This window comes from Pleurodeles waltl, chromosome 7 (genome assembly GCF_031143425.1).
Source record: "Pleurodeles waltl isolate 20211129_DDA chromosome 7, aPleWal1.hap1.20221129, whole genome shotgun sequence".
NCBI classification, from domain to species: Eukaryota; Metazoa; Chordata; class Amphibia; order Caudata; family Salamandridae; genus Pleurodeles; species Pleurodeles waltl.
Window position 1 is genome coordinate 737,082,198 of NC_090446.1, and position 13,773 is coordinate 737,095,970.

Here is a 13,773-nt window from a genome sequence, read left to right on the forward strand (position 1 = left end):
GAGATTAGAGGCTTTCCACTGCAGCCTAATTGTGCAGCTTCAGTCCTGCCAACTCGACATTGTAGACCAAACCCTTTTTGAAGGTCAAAACCAGCCTTTTTAATATTAGTAAGCCACCCCTACGGAAGGTGTGGGTAGCCCACCAGGTAGGGTACTTATTATTTGTAGGAAAAAAAAGACATGTTTGTTTTGTATTTAACACGCACTGACAGGTAGAACAAGGCCTGTGATTTCTTTGGCTTACATGAAGTTTCACTAGCCAACGTGCTAAGTGTTAACTTCCATTGTACCCCCACCCAAGATATTACTCTGAAATCTCAAATTTAATAGTTTTTGCTCACGCCTTCAGTACCCTTTTCTGTTTTCACCCAAGAAAACATGCTGCCCCCTGGAAGGAAGTGTGAAGCGCTTCCAGGAATAAAGAACAGAGATTTGCTAAAAGGAGAATGTGTGACTACCGGGCAGTGGCCAAAGATGGCCCAGCTTCAAAGAGGCTACCTCCTTAGTGAAGCAGATGGCAATCACACCAGTGCCTGTCCACTCTTTTTTTTTGTAGGCAGACTAGCCTTGTGGAGCTGTTGCCCCATTTAGCTAGTGAGTGCTCACCTCTCTCAAAGGAGAAGATGGCAGAAATGTAGCACCCTAGGCCCACAATCCTGAGATCACTGCTTTGCTGACCAGAAGATAGGACTGCCCAGCTGCTCCCTCGACCCAGCAAAGAGGCTACAACAAAGACTGGGCTGCACTTGTTGAACCTGAAGGACTTGCAAGAGGGCTGTCCCTGCAGTGGTCATTTGTGGAAAAAGGATCCCCTTGTACCAGGTCAAAAGTGACACCAAGGCTAGTTGGCTAGCCCCCTGTTCTGTACCAGGGACACAAAAGCTGAAGGAAGCCTGCACATGTGAGAGCACAGCTGCCCAGGATCACCTGCCCCTACTGCAAGATGCCAAAATGCCCTCTGGGAGACTAAGTCTGATCTGCCTTGGGTGTTACCAAGTTGTTGGGACTTATGACCATTGTCAACTGGTCTTGCACTGGACTTCAAGGGGACATTGTGGAAGTCCTGAGGCCGTAGATGACCCTTAAAGTTCGCATGCCTGGGGTTGCCCCAGAAATACTAACTGCATCTCTTCCAAAGCTCCAGCATCCTCGACATCTTGTCAGCACTATGCACCACCACCGTCATCAGTATCACTTCTTTGCTGGAACTGCAATCCTGGTAAAATATTGTGGGAGGGCTCTGAGATCTGACAGGCAAACCCACCCACCTCCTCTCCCTTGCCTTCCAACCCTAAATGGTCTGTGGGATTGGCTCCCAACATTTTGTTGCCAGTCCAAGAGAGGATTGGTAATTCGTTCTAGCCATTGGTTCTGAAACCGCAATGAAGATTACAAAAAATTTTGGGAACTTAAAATAATTCACTTCCTTTTTGGAAATCAGATCTATAGTTCCCCTTGATGGATTTATGTTGTTTTCGTACCTAAATTAGGATAAAAATACTCTATTGTTATGAATTGGTGTTGGATTTGTATGGTTTCTTATCTAGTCTTTTGGTACTTATAAATGCTTTGCACTTGTTCCTTTGATTAAGCCTGACGGCTCTGTGCTATTGCTACCCATGACTAAGCTAAGGGTCTACGTAAAGGAACCTAATTGGACCTCATAAACATTGTGGCGTTATTACATGGTAAGGGCTCGCAACCATACCACATAATCCACTTTTATACTGCTCTAGGGGATGGAGCTAATGCTGTATTCAGTGCTTAAAACTTAATGAAGATCCGCAGGAGGCAGAGGAAAGGTTACTTGTTTTTCCTAATTCTCAAAAGACCGGTCATAAAAATCAAAATAATCCGCTTCCATACCTAGATCCTAAACATCTACAAAAAGAAAGAATGGCTCAACTGCCCCCGACAGGACATGAAAGGATACTAAAGGAATGTGCTTTCTGAAAGGGCCAGTTGGCTGTACTTTCTTTACTTTTTCATTTACAAATCGCTCTTTGAGAGAATTATTTTGTTGGTCCATACTTGAGTTGCAGTTACTCATTTGCTTAAGAATATACATTTATAGAAGAAACGCAGCACAATGTGGCCCGTGTAGCCCGTCAATCATCAAAATCATTCCTTTTAGTTTCAAACTGACATTGTAAAATGTTTTTTATTTTTTTTTATTTTTTTTTTACATGCTATTATGAGTTTCAGTGTCCTGGGAACTTGCACATTGTCGGGTCTAGGCAGCGCTTATGACTCATGAAGTTTCCCTTGGAGTGCTAGGTTTGGAGAAACTTTACCTTTTCCTCTTGGTAGTGGCATGTCTTATTGGAAAATTTGCCTTTTCCGTTTTTTTCTCTTTTGAAAAGTGAAAGTGTGACCAGATTTAGGCCGCAGCGGTGTTGTGTATTGTTAATCCTCTTTTAATTTTTGAAAAGTTTTCTGGTATTTTTCAGTGTAGCCCAACATTGTGCTTATCAACTTTGAGAATAACCATTTTGGAAAACTGGTGTTGCGTAATTCTTTAGTGTTTTTATCTCCTATAGGTTTTTGTGTGACCTTTTTCTTATCTTTGCTTGCTTGCCACAGGTTAGTTATATTGCATCTTGCTGCTAAAGATAGCCTCCTGGACCTTTGACTATCCTTTGCATTGACCAAAAGTGAACTGAACAACATTGATATGACTGGGCCATAACACTTGCATATAAATCTTTTTTTGTTATTTTTTTATGTTGAAGATTTGTAGCCTATTTAGGCATATTTCAAGGAGTTTTAATATATGAAAGATATGTTGATGAAGAAATTTACTTGAAAGTGAGAGTCTTTTCCATTTGCAAATGGAATGCAACATTGTGTTAACCTTTTTTTTTTTTTTTCCTCATTTTATTTTAGGGGCCAATGTGCGATTTGCTGTGGTCTGATCCAGATGATCGTGGTGGTTGGGGCATTTCCCCAAGAGGTGCTGGTTACACATTTGGACAAGATATTTCAGAAACTTTTAATCATGCTAATGGCCTTACCTTGGTTTCAAGAGCCCATCAGCTGGTGATGGAGGTGAGAAGTGCTGATCTTTTTTTATGACTCCATGTCACATCTGATTAAGTGGTGCCCGTCGGTTGCCGTAACAGTGATAATGTCTGCTCCCTAATAAATGGGAGCCTTAATCTAAATGGACTTTCTCGCATCCTGCCACAAGGTGATTCTGTAACTTGCTAAGAAAGCAATGGCCGAAGACTTTACCTCCTAAATAAGTAACAATTTTGCAGTCCCCATCGAGGACTGGTAGACCAGTTGGTGGGCTAGTAACAGGGTTATAAGTGATTTTTTTAAAACTCCTTGAAACTGAGAACTCAGAACATCCTTTTCAAGCCTGATAGCATTTATTTTTACAATTCACTATAATGCCATAAAATGATACTATAGACAGGTGGTCTGGTATGTGGTGGACAGCTATGGTGTTGACACCTTATACCAGGTGCAGGCAAGCCCTAATAGTGAATGAAGACAGTGTCTACGAAGCCAAGGCTCTCTAGCGAGATTTCTGGATGAGCAGCAAAGGTTTATCTAGGTGGAGTGCAAAGGACTTGCATTACCACAGTAGTCACACAGTAGCTTATCACACTTGAAAGTGTTGCAAAAATAAAAGTACTTTATTTTAGTAACGCTGAACTAGGATACTTGTAGGCAGTACCCCAACCTATATATGTTCGATGGCCTGTGTAGCTGCAGATACACATGCTGTGCATTATCCTGCCATCAAGTGTTGGGCTCAGAGTGTTACAAGTTGTTTTTCTTTGAAGAAGTCTTTTCGAGTCACGAGACAGAGGGACTCCTTCCTTTCGGTTTCATTGCGCATGGGCGTCGACTCCATCTTAGATTGTTTTCTTTCTGCCATCGGGTTCGAGCGTGTTCCTCTTTGCTCCGTATTTCGAATCAGGAAAGTTAGCTAAATATCGAAATTTGATGGTATTGTTCGCGCTCGGTACCGGTTTAGTGTTAGCGTATCGACACCAATAGTAGAACCGCTCTGGCGGCCGTTCGGGGCTTCCGCACTTCAGCAGGGCCTGGTCAGCCCGACCACGTCCATAGATTAAACTAATGGACCGGACCCCCTTCCGCTTCTGTCTGAAGTGCCACTCGAAGTATCCTTATACAGACCAACAATTGGTCTGTAATCTGTGTCTATCACCAGAACACAGGGGAGGATACATGTGAGGCCTGTCGGGCATTTCGATCGAAAAAGACCCTACGCGATCGAAGAGCCAGAAGACTACAAAATGGCGTCGACACCGAGGGAACAACTCGACGTCGAAGAGGAGGAAAAAATTTCCATCCTGGGAACGGACTCAGATGATTCCGAAAGTGAGCGACCCGCAATGACACAGAAAACAGTGAGTAAAACTACCCCGTCCAAGTCTCACACAAAGATCGTCAAGGCCAAGGGGATGCCACCGCCAGCAGGCCATGGCTTAACCCTTCGAAAAGACGGTGACCAAACATCGGCATCGAAAAAGGCCAAAGAGCTGCCGAAGACATACGACTCTGGTCGAGATTCAGGCTCCGAACGATCTCGGCACCGAGAGTTCGACTCACCCAAGGTGAGAAGTTACGTCAGAGTCGAAAAAGACTTTCTCCGAAGCTTCGGTACCGAAAAAAGCGGCTTCGGAGCCGAAAATAAGCTCTTACACGGAAGAGCAAGGACTTTCCGGCCATATGCAAAAACACAGGTTTGAGCAGGAGATGGGTATGGGGGAACCAGACCATACCCAAAGGAGGTGGCATATCCAGAAAGAGACTGGGAAAATACAAACTCTTCCTCCAATTAAAACCAAAAGAAAGCTGGCATTTCATGAGTCAGACATGCAGCCGAAGGCAAAGGTGGCAAGAGATAAAACACCACCACCAAGGTTTTCGCCACAACCTTCTCCACTGCATTCACCACAGCTGTCCCCGGTAACAACACCCCCAATGCAGTCACCGACCCATACAGGGATGACACAGGATGATCTGGATGCATGGGACTTATATGATGCTCCGGTGTCAGATAACAGCCCAGACTGTTACCCAACAAGGCCGTCACCTCCAGAGGACAGTACTGCATATACGCAGGTACTATCAAGGGCAGCTACATTCCACAATGTAGCAATGCATTCAGAGCCAATAGGTAATGATTTCCTATTCAACACCTTGGCGTCCACCCACACTTCCTACCAGAGTCTGCCAATGCTCCCAGGCATGCTCAAGCACGCAAAACAGGACTTCCAGGAGCCTGTGAAAGGAAGGGCTATCACACCTAGGGTGGAGAAAAAATACAAACCTCCCCCCAATGGACCCTGTGTTTATAACACAGCAACTTATACCAGACTCAGTAGTTGTAGGAGCAGCAAGAAAGAGGGCAAACTCTCAATCCTCAGGAGACCCTCCACCGCCTGACAAGGATAGTTGGAAGTTTGACTCCGACTGGCAAACGGGTGGCAGCACAGGCAGCCAATCAATGGCGGATCGCAAACTCGCAAGCCCTACTGGCTCGCTACGACAGGGCACACTGGGACGAGATGCAACACATTATACAGCACTTGCCCAAAGAACACCAGAAACGTGCCCAACAGATTGTTGAGGAAGGACAAGCAATATCCAACAACCAAATAAGGTCCGCATTAGACTCTGCAGACACAGCAGCACGAACAGTCAACACTGCGGTAACCATTTGCAGGCATGCATGGTTACGAAGCTCAGGATTCAAGCCAGAAATCCAACAAGCTGTGTTAAACATGCCTTTCAACCAGGAACAATTGTTTGGGCAGGAGGTGGACACAGCAATTGAAAAATTAAAAAAAGGACACAGACACGGCCAAAGCCATGGGCGCGCTCTACTCCCCACAAAGCAGAGGCACCTTTAGAAAGCCACAATTTTTAGAGGGGGGTTTCGTATGCAAACACCAGAACCTTCCACCTCGCAAACCAGACCCACCTATCAGGGACAATACCAGAGAGGAGGGTTTCGAGGCTCATATAGGGGTGGACAATTCCCAAGAGCAAGGGGAAAATTCCAAACCCCTAAGACAAGTCAAACCAAACAGTGACTTCAGTGTCACAAAACCCCAACATTTAACACCAGTGGGGGGGGGTGGAGACTTACTGCATACTACAAAAACTGGACACACAACTACGGACGCATGGGTCCTAGCCATTATCCAACATGGTTATTGCATAGAATTCATAAATTTCCAGCCAGATGTGCCCCCAAGAGCACACAATATGTCCAAACAACACTTACACCTGTTACAACTAGAAGTCCAAGCATTGTTACAAAAACAAGCAATAGTTAGTACCCAACCATCAAAAAGGAACAGGCGTCTACTCACTATATTTCCTAATTCCAAAGAAAGACAAACGTTAAGACCCATATTAGCCCTCAGAACGCTGAATCTCTTCATCAAATCGGATCATTTCCACATGGTAACACTTCAAGACGTGGTTCCCTTACTCAAAAAAGAGGACTACATGTCAACATTGGATCTCAAGGATGCCTACTTTCACACACCCATACATCCTTCCCACAGAAAATACTTAAGGTTTGTAATACACGGCGTACACTATCAATTCAAAGTGTTACCGTTCGGGATAACAACAGCCCCAAGGGTATTCACAAAATGCCTTGCAGTAGTAGCCGCTCACATAAGGAGACAGCACATGCACGTATTCCCGTACTTAGACGACTGGCTAATAAAAACCAGCACTCAACAACAGTGTCTTCTTCACACGCAATACGTTATAGAAACTCTACACAAACTAGGGTTTTCTATAAATTACATCTGCAGCCATCCCAAATACAATAATACTTGGGAGCAACACTCAACACACAAAAAACGATTGCCACTCCAAGTCCACAAAGGGTACATGCGTTCCAAAATATAACATTAAACATACAGCCAAACCAACACTACCAAGTGAGGTTTGTAATGAAACTTCTAGGCATGATGTCTTCATGCATAGCCATTGTCCCAAACGCAAGATTACACATGCGGCCCTTACAACAGTGCCTAGCAAAACAATGGACACAAGCACAGGGTCAACTCCAAGATCTAGTGTTGGTAGACTGCCAGGCACACTTCTCGCTTCAATGGTGGAACCCTATAAATATAAACCAAGGGCGGCCATTCCAAGACCCAGTGCCTCAAGACGTGATCACAACAGATGCTTCCATGATGGGGTGAGGAGCACACCTCAACCAGCACAGCATACAGGGACAATCAACAAAAACAACTGTACATAAATCATTTAAAACTGTTGGCAGTGTTTCTAGCATTAAAAGCATTTCAGCCATTGATAGCCCACAAACACATTCTTGTCAAAACCAACAATATGATGACAATGTATTACCTCAACAAACAAGGAGGGACACACTCGTCACAACTGTGTCTCTTAGCACAGAACATTTGGCATTGGGCAATTCACAATCCCATTCGCCTAATAGCACAATACATCCCAGGCATTCAGAACCAGTTGGCCGACAATCTCAGTCGAGATCACCAACAAACACACGAATGGGAAATTCATCCCCAGATCCTACAAGATTACTTTCTACGCTGGGGAACACCAAAAATAGACCTATTTGCAACAAAAGAAAACGCAAAATGCCAAAACTTCGCGTCCAGGTACTCACACCCTCAGTTCAAGGGCAATGCGTAATGGATGAGTTGGTCAGGGATATTTGCTTACGCTTTTCTCCCTCTCCCACTCATTCCGTATTTGGTAAACAAACTAAGTCAAAACAAACTCAAACTAATACTTATAGCACCAACCTGGGCTCGCCAACCATGGTACACAACACTGCTAGATTTATCAGTAGTACCTCACATCAAATTACCGAACAGGCCAGATCTGTTAACGCAACACAAAAAACAGATCAGACACCCGAATCCAGCATCGCTCAATCTAGCAATCTGGCTCCAGAGATCTTAGAATTTGGACATTTAGACCTTACACAAGAATGTATGGAGGTCATTAAACAAGCTAGAACACCCACTACAAGACATTGCTACGCAAACAAATGGAAAAGATTTGTTTACTACTGCCACACCAATCAAATTCAACCACTACATGCTTCCGCAAAGGACATTGTAAGCTACTTATTACACTTAAAAAAGTCTAAGCTAGCATTCTCTCCAATTAAAATACATCTCACAGCAATATCTGGCTATCTGCAGATTACACATTCAACACCGCTTTTTAGAATCCCAGTCATGAAAGCATTTATGGAGGGAATAAAAAGAATCATACCCCCGAGGACACCACCAGTACCTTTGTGGAACCTTAATATTGTATTAACACGACTCATGGGCCACCATTTGAACCCATGCACTCTTGTGAAATGCAGTACTTAACTTGGAAAGTAGCCTTTCTAATAGCTATCACATCACTTAGAAGAGTAAGTGAGATACAACATTTACTATACAAGAACCCTTTATACAAATACATAAACATAAAGTGGTTCTCCGTACAAATCCCAAATTCCTACCAAAGGTTATATCACCATTCCTCCTAAACCAAACAGTGGAACTCCTAGGCTTCTTTCCACAACCAGACTCAGTAGCCGAAAGAGCCTTACATACATTAGACATAAAAAGGGCACTAATGTATTACATTGACAGAACAAAACAATTTAGTAAAACAAAACAATTGTTCATAGGATTACCTGCATGAGGTTTTTGGAAGGCTATGTCCAAACAAGGCATTGCCAGATGGATAGTTAAATGTATTCAAACTTGCTATATTAAAGCAAAAAGAGATTTACCTATTGCACCAAGAGCACATTCCACTAGGAAAAAAGGCGCCACAATGGCTTTTCTGGGAAATATACCTATAACAGAAATTTGTAAGGCAGCCACCTGGTCTACGCCTCATACATTCACGAAGCATTACTGTGTAGATGTGCTAACAACACAACAAGCCACAGTAGGACAGGCTGTATTAAGAACATTATTTCAGACAACTTCAACTCCTACAGGCTAAGCCCCCGCTTTTGGGGAGATTACTGCTTATTAGTCTATGCACAGCATGTGTATCTGCAGCTACACATGCCATCGAACGGAAAATGTCACTTACCCAGTGTACATCTGTTCGTGGCATGAGAAGCTGCAGATTCACATGCGCCCTCCCACCTCCCCGTGAGCCTGTAGCCTTTAGAATTTGGATAAAAAACTTAAATTTGTAAATAAATATTATTTTAATACAAATTATGTACATACATACCTATTCCATTGCATGGGCACATTTAGTATATTCACAACTCCCACCTCACCCTCTGTGGGAAAACAATGTAAGATGGAGTCGACGCCCATGCGCAATGGAGCCGAAAGGGAGGAGTCCCTCGGTCTCGTGACTTGAAAAGACTTCTTCGAAGAAAAACAACTTGTAACACACCTTAGCCCAACACTAGATGGCAGGATAATGCACAGCATGTGAATCTGCATCGTCTCATGACACGAACAGATGTACACTGGGTAAGTGAGTGTTGAGCTCGGAGGCGTTACAAGTTGTTTTTCTTCGAAGAAGTCTTTTCAGAGTCACGGTATCGAGTGGTGACTCCTCTCGGTTCCATTGCGCATGGACATCAACTTCATTGTTAGATTGTTTTCTTTCCGCCGTCTGGTTCGGACGTTTCCTCTCGCTCCGAGATTTTGATTCGCAAAACCTTAGAAAACCTTTCTTTTTGTCAGTATTGTTTCAATCGCGTTCTCCATCTAGCATTGAACCGGTAGTACCATCAGAAGCTTACTTTTGTTCGCCCATTGGAGGCGCGCACATGCCCAACTCGGGCCTGTTCAGGCCTGCTGCGTGGAAAGCCTGATGGATCGGACTCCATTCCGATTCTGCCCTCTGTGCCACGCGAAGTAGCCCTATACAGACCAGCACTTGGTTTGTAAATTGTGCCTTTATCCAGACCATCGGGAGGAAAACTGAGGCCTGTCAATCGTTTTGTTCAAAAATGACTCTCGGAAATTCCAGAGCCCGAAGACTTGAAATGGCGTCAAAAAGCAGTGCACATCTCCACGTCATTGGAGAAGAGCAGGCGCAGACAGCAGTTTCCATCCGAGACACAGACTATGAACAGGAATCAGAGGACGACGGACCCATCACAGCTGGCCAGCATGTGAGTATGTCTGCCCCTACACCCCTACACAAAAAACATTCTAAGCCCTTGGGTACACCACTGCCGGAAGGCTATGGTTTGGCCTGGAAAAACACTGTCGGCGACTTTTCGGAGTCGAAAATTCAAAAGTCTGCTTCAGAACCGAGACCTTCCACAACATTTTCAGTACCGAAAAAAACAACATATTTGGAACCTAAGAAGACATCATATACAGAGGAGCAAGGACTTTCCAAGGAATTTAGAGAAAGCCATAAAACCTCTGAGGAAGAGCCAGACATTGAGCCCATTCTACAAATTATGGAAGAGAGACAGTCCAGGATACACATCCATAAAGAGACAGGAAGGATTGTTACTGCACCTCCTTTAAAAACAAAAAGGAAGCTGGCTTTCCAAGACGAACTGGACACGGTACAGCCCCCAGCAAAGGTGCAAAAGGTGAAGCCAATACCTCCTCATATTTCTCCTCATTCTCCCCAACTGTCTGCCCCTGCCCCCCCCCCCCCCCCCCCCCCCCAAAACCAGCCCTCCACCAATGCCTTCTCCAACACACTCTTTTTATTCACAAGAAGACATAGTAGACCCATGGGATCTTTATGACCCTGATCCCATCCCAGATAATGATCCAGATACTTACCCATCCAAACCATCTCCACCTGAGGCTACCACAGTATACACCCAGGTCATAGCCAGGCTGCAGCTTATCATGGGGGTAACAATGTGTTCGATGGCATCTGTCGCTGTAGATACGCATGTTCTGCAATAGCTCGCCATCTGGTGTTGGGCCGGAGTGTTACAAGTTGTTTTTCTTCGAAGAAGTCTTTCGAGTCACGGGACCGAGTGACTCCTCCTTTTGTCTCCATTGCGCATGGGCGTCGACTCTATCCTCGATTTGTTTTTTTTCCGCCATCGGGTTCGGACGCTGTCGCTCCGAGTTTCGGAACGGAAAATTAGCTAATTTCGGAAGATTTTCGTCGGTATTGTTGCGTTCGGGATCGGCGTACTTACATTCAACACCGCATCGAAGATCGAAGAGCTCCGGTGCCCTTCGGGGTAGTTTTTCGATCCTCCGTCGGGGCCTGGTCGGCCCGACCGCGTGCTGAAGAACGCCGATGGAACGGACACAATAAATACCCCTACACAGACCAACACTTGGTCTGCAACCTGTGCCTGTCACCTGAGCACAGCGAAGACACCTGCGAGGCCTGTCGTGCGTTCCGGTCCCGAAAAACACTCCGAGACCGTCGAGCCAGAAGACTTCAGATGGCGTCCGCACCGACAGCCCAACGGGAGTTCGAGGAACAGGAAGAGGAAGGTACCTTCTCGATCCAAGACTCCGACTCCGAAGGATTCGACGATACACAAACCGTGAGTAAGACGTCGAAAACCACACAGAGAAACATTTACAAGGCCCAGGGGACGCCACTGCCACCAGGCCATGGCTCGACCCATAAATTCGGTGACCGACCATCGGCACCGAAAAAGGCCCAAACAGTGCCGAGATCGTCCGACTCCGGTCGAGACACCGGCACGCAGCCTTCTCGGGACCGAGAAAGTGCTGGAGACAAGCCTCGACACCGTGATGCCGGTGTGGACACGGCTCGACGCCGAGACAGCGGCACAGAAACAGATCGACGCCGAGAGGTTTCGGCCCCGAAAAGGAAAAAAGTCACCTCGGAGCCGAAAAAACACGCAGACAAAGTTTCGATGCCGAAACAAACTGCAAGCGACCCAGCTTCAGGCTCTTATACAGAAGAGCACTCGCTAACCTCCCAAATGCAGAAGCATAGGTTTGAGGAAGAGCTACAAGCAACTGATGTGGACCATACGCAAAAGCGTATCTTCATTCAGCAGGGGACAGGAAAAATAAGCACCCTTCCCCCCCATTAGGAGAAAGAGGAGGTTGGAGTTCCAGACGGAACAAACACCACAACCAAAAGTGGTGAAAAGAGTTACACCACCACCCTCACCTCCGCCCGTGATTGACGTTTCACCAGCACAAACTCCATCACACTCCCCAGCTCACACCACCATGAGCCAGGGTGACCAAGATCAGGACGCATGGGACCTATACGACGCCCCAGTGTCAGATAACAGTCCGGAGGCATACCCTGCGAAGCCATCTCCACCAGAAGACAGCACCGCGTACTCTCAAGTGGTGGCTAGAGCAGCACAATTTCACCACGTAAGCCTCCACTCAGAACAGGTCGAGGATGATTTCTTATTCAACACACTCTCCTCCACCCACAGCTCATACCAAAGCCTGCCTATGCTCCCTGGTATGCTCCGCCACGCAAAAGACATCTTTAAGGAGCCGGTTAAAAGTAGGGCAATCACACCAAGGGTAGAAAAAAAGTATAAGCCGCCTCCTACGGACCCGGTTTTCATCACTACACAGCTGCCACCAGACTCTGTCGTTGTAGGAGCAGCTAGGAAAAGGGCCAACTCTCACACATCTGGAGATGCACCACCCCCAGATAAAGAAAGCCGCAAGTTTGATGCAGCTGGTAAAAGAGTCGCAGCACAAGCTGCAAACCAGTGGCGCATCGCGAACTCCCAGGCACTACTTGCGCGCTATGACAGAGCCCACTGGGACGAGATGCAACATCTCATTGAACATCTGCCCAAGGACTTACAAAATAGGGCAAAACAAGTGGTTGAGGAGGGACAGGCCATCTCCAACAACCAGATCCGCTCCTCCATGGACGCTGCAGATACAGCTGCACGGACAATTAATACATCTGTAACTATCAGAAGGCATGCATGGCTCCGAACGTCTGGATTTAAACCAGAGATTCAACAAGCAGTTCTCAATATGCCTTTTAATGAAAAAGAACTGTTCGGTCCAGAAGTGGACACAGCGATTGAGAAACTCAAAAAAGATACGGACACTGCCAAAGCCATGGGCGCACTCTACTCCCCGCAGAGCAGAGGGAATTACAGCTCATTCCGTAAAACGCCCTTTCGAGGGGGGTTTCGGGGTCAAAGCACACAAGCCAGCACCTCACAAGCCACACCGTCCAGTTACCAAGGACAGTATAGAGGAGGTTTTCGGGGACAATATAGAGGAGGGCAATTCCCTAGAAATAGAGGAAGATTCCAAAGCCCCAAAACCCCTACTACTAAACAGTGACTCACATGTCACTCACCCCCTCCACACAACACCAGTGGGGGGACGAATAGGTCATTATTACAGAGCATGGGAGAAAATCACTACAGACACTTGGGTTCTAGCAATTATCCAACATGGTTATTGCATAGAATTTCTACAATTCCCTCCAAACATACCACCAAAAGCACAAAATTTAACAACACACCATTCCAATCTCCTGGAGATAGAAGTGCAGGCACTATTGCAAAAGAATGCAATCGAATTAGTGCCAAACACACAAATAAACACAGGAGTTTACTCACTGTACTTTCTGATACCAAAGAAGGACAAAACACTGAGACCAATCCTAGACCTCAGAGTAGTGAACACTTTCATCAAATCAGACCACTTCCACATGGTCACACTACAAGAAGTATTGCCATTGCTAAAGCTGCACGACTACATGGCAACTTTAGACCTCAAGGATGCTTATTTCCATATACCAATACACCCATCGCACAGGAAATACCTAAGG

General features: G+C 45.7%; 1 protein-coding gene across 1 annotated transcript in view; it reads left to right on the plus strand.

Moving 5' to 3' along the window:
• Nucleotides 1–13,773, plus strand: part of PPP2CA (protein phosphatase 2 catalytic subunit alpha) — a 247,453-nt gene that overhangs the window by 137,165 nt on the left and 96,515 nt on the right. Inside the window, exon 5 of the mRNA XM_069199216.1 lies at nucleotides 2,887–3,048. Within this exon, the coding sequence (XP_069055317.1) occupies nucleotides 2,887–3,048 (162 nt within the window). The remainder of the gene's footprint in view (nucleotides 1–2,886; nucleotides 3,049–13,773) is intronic.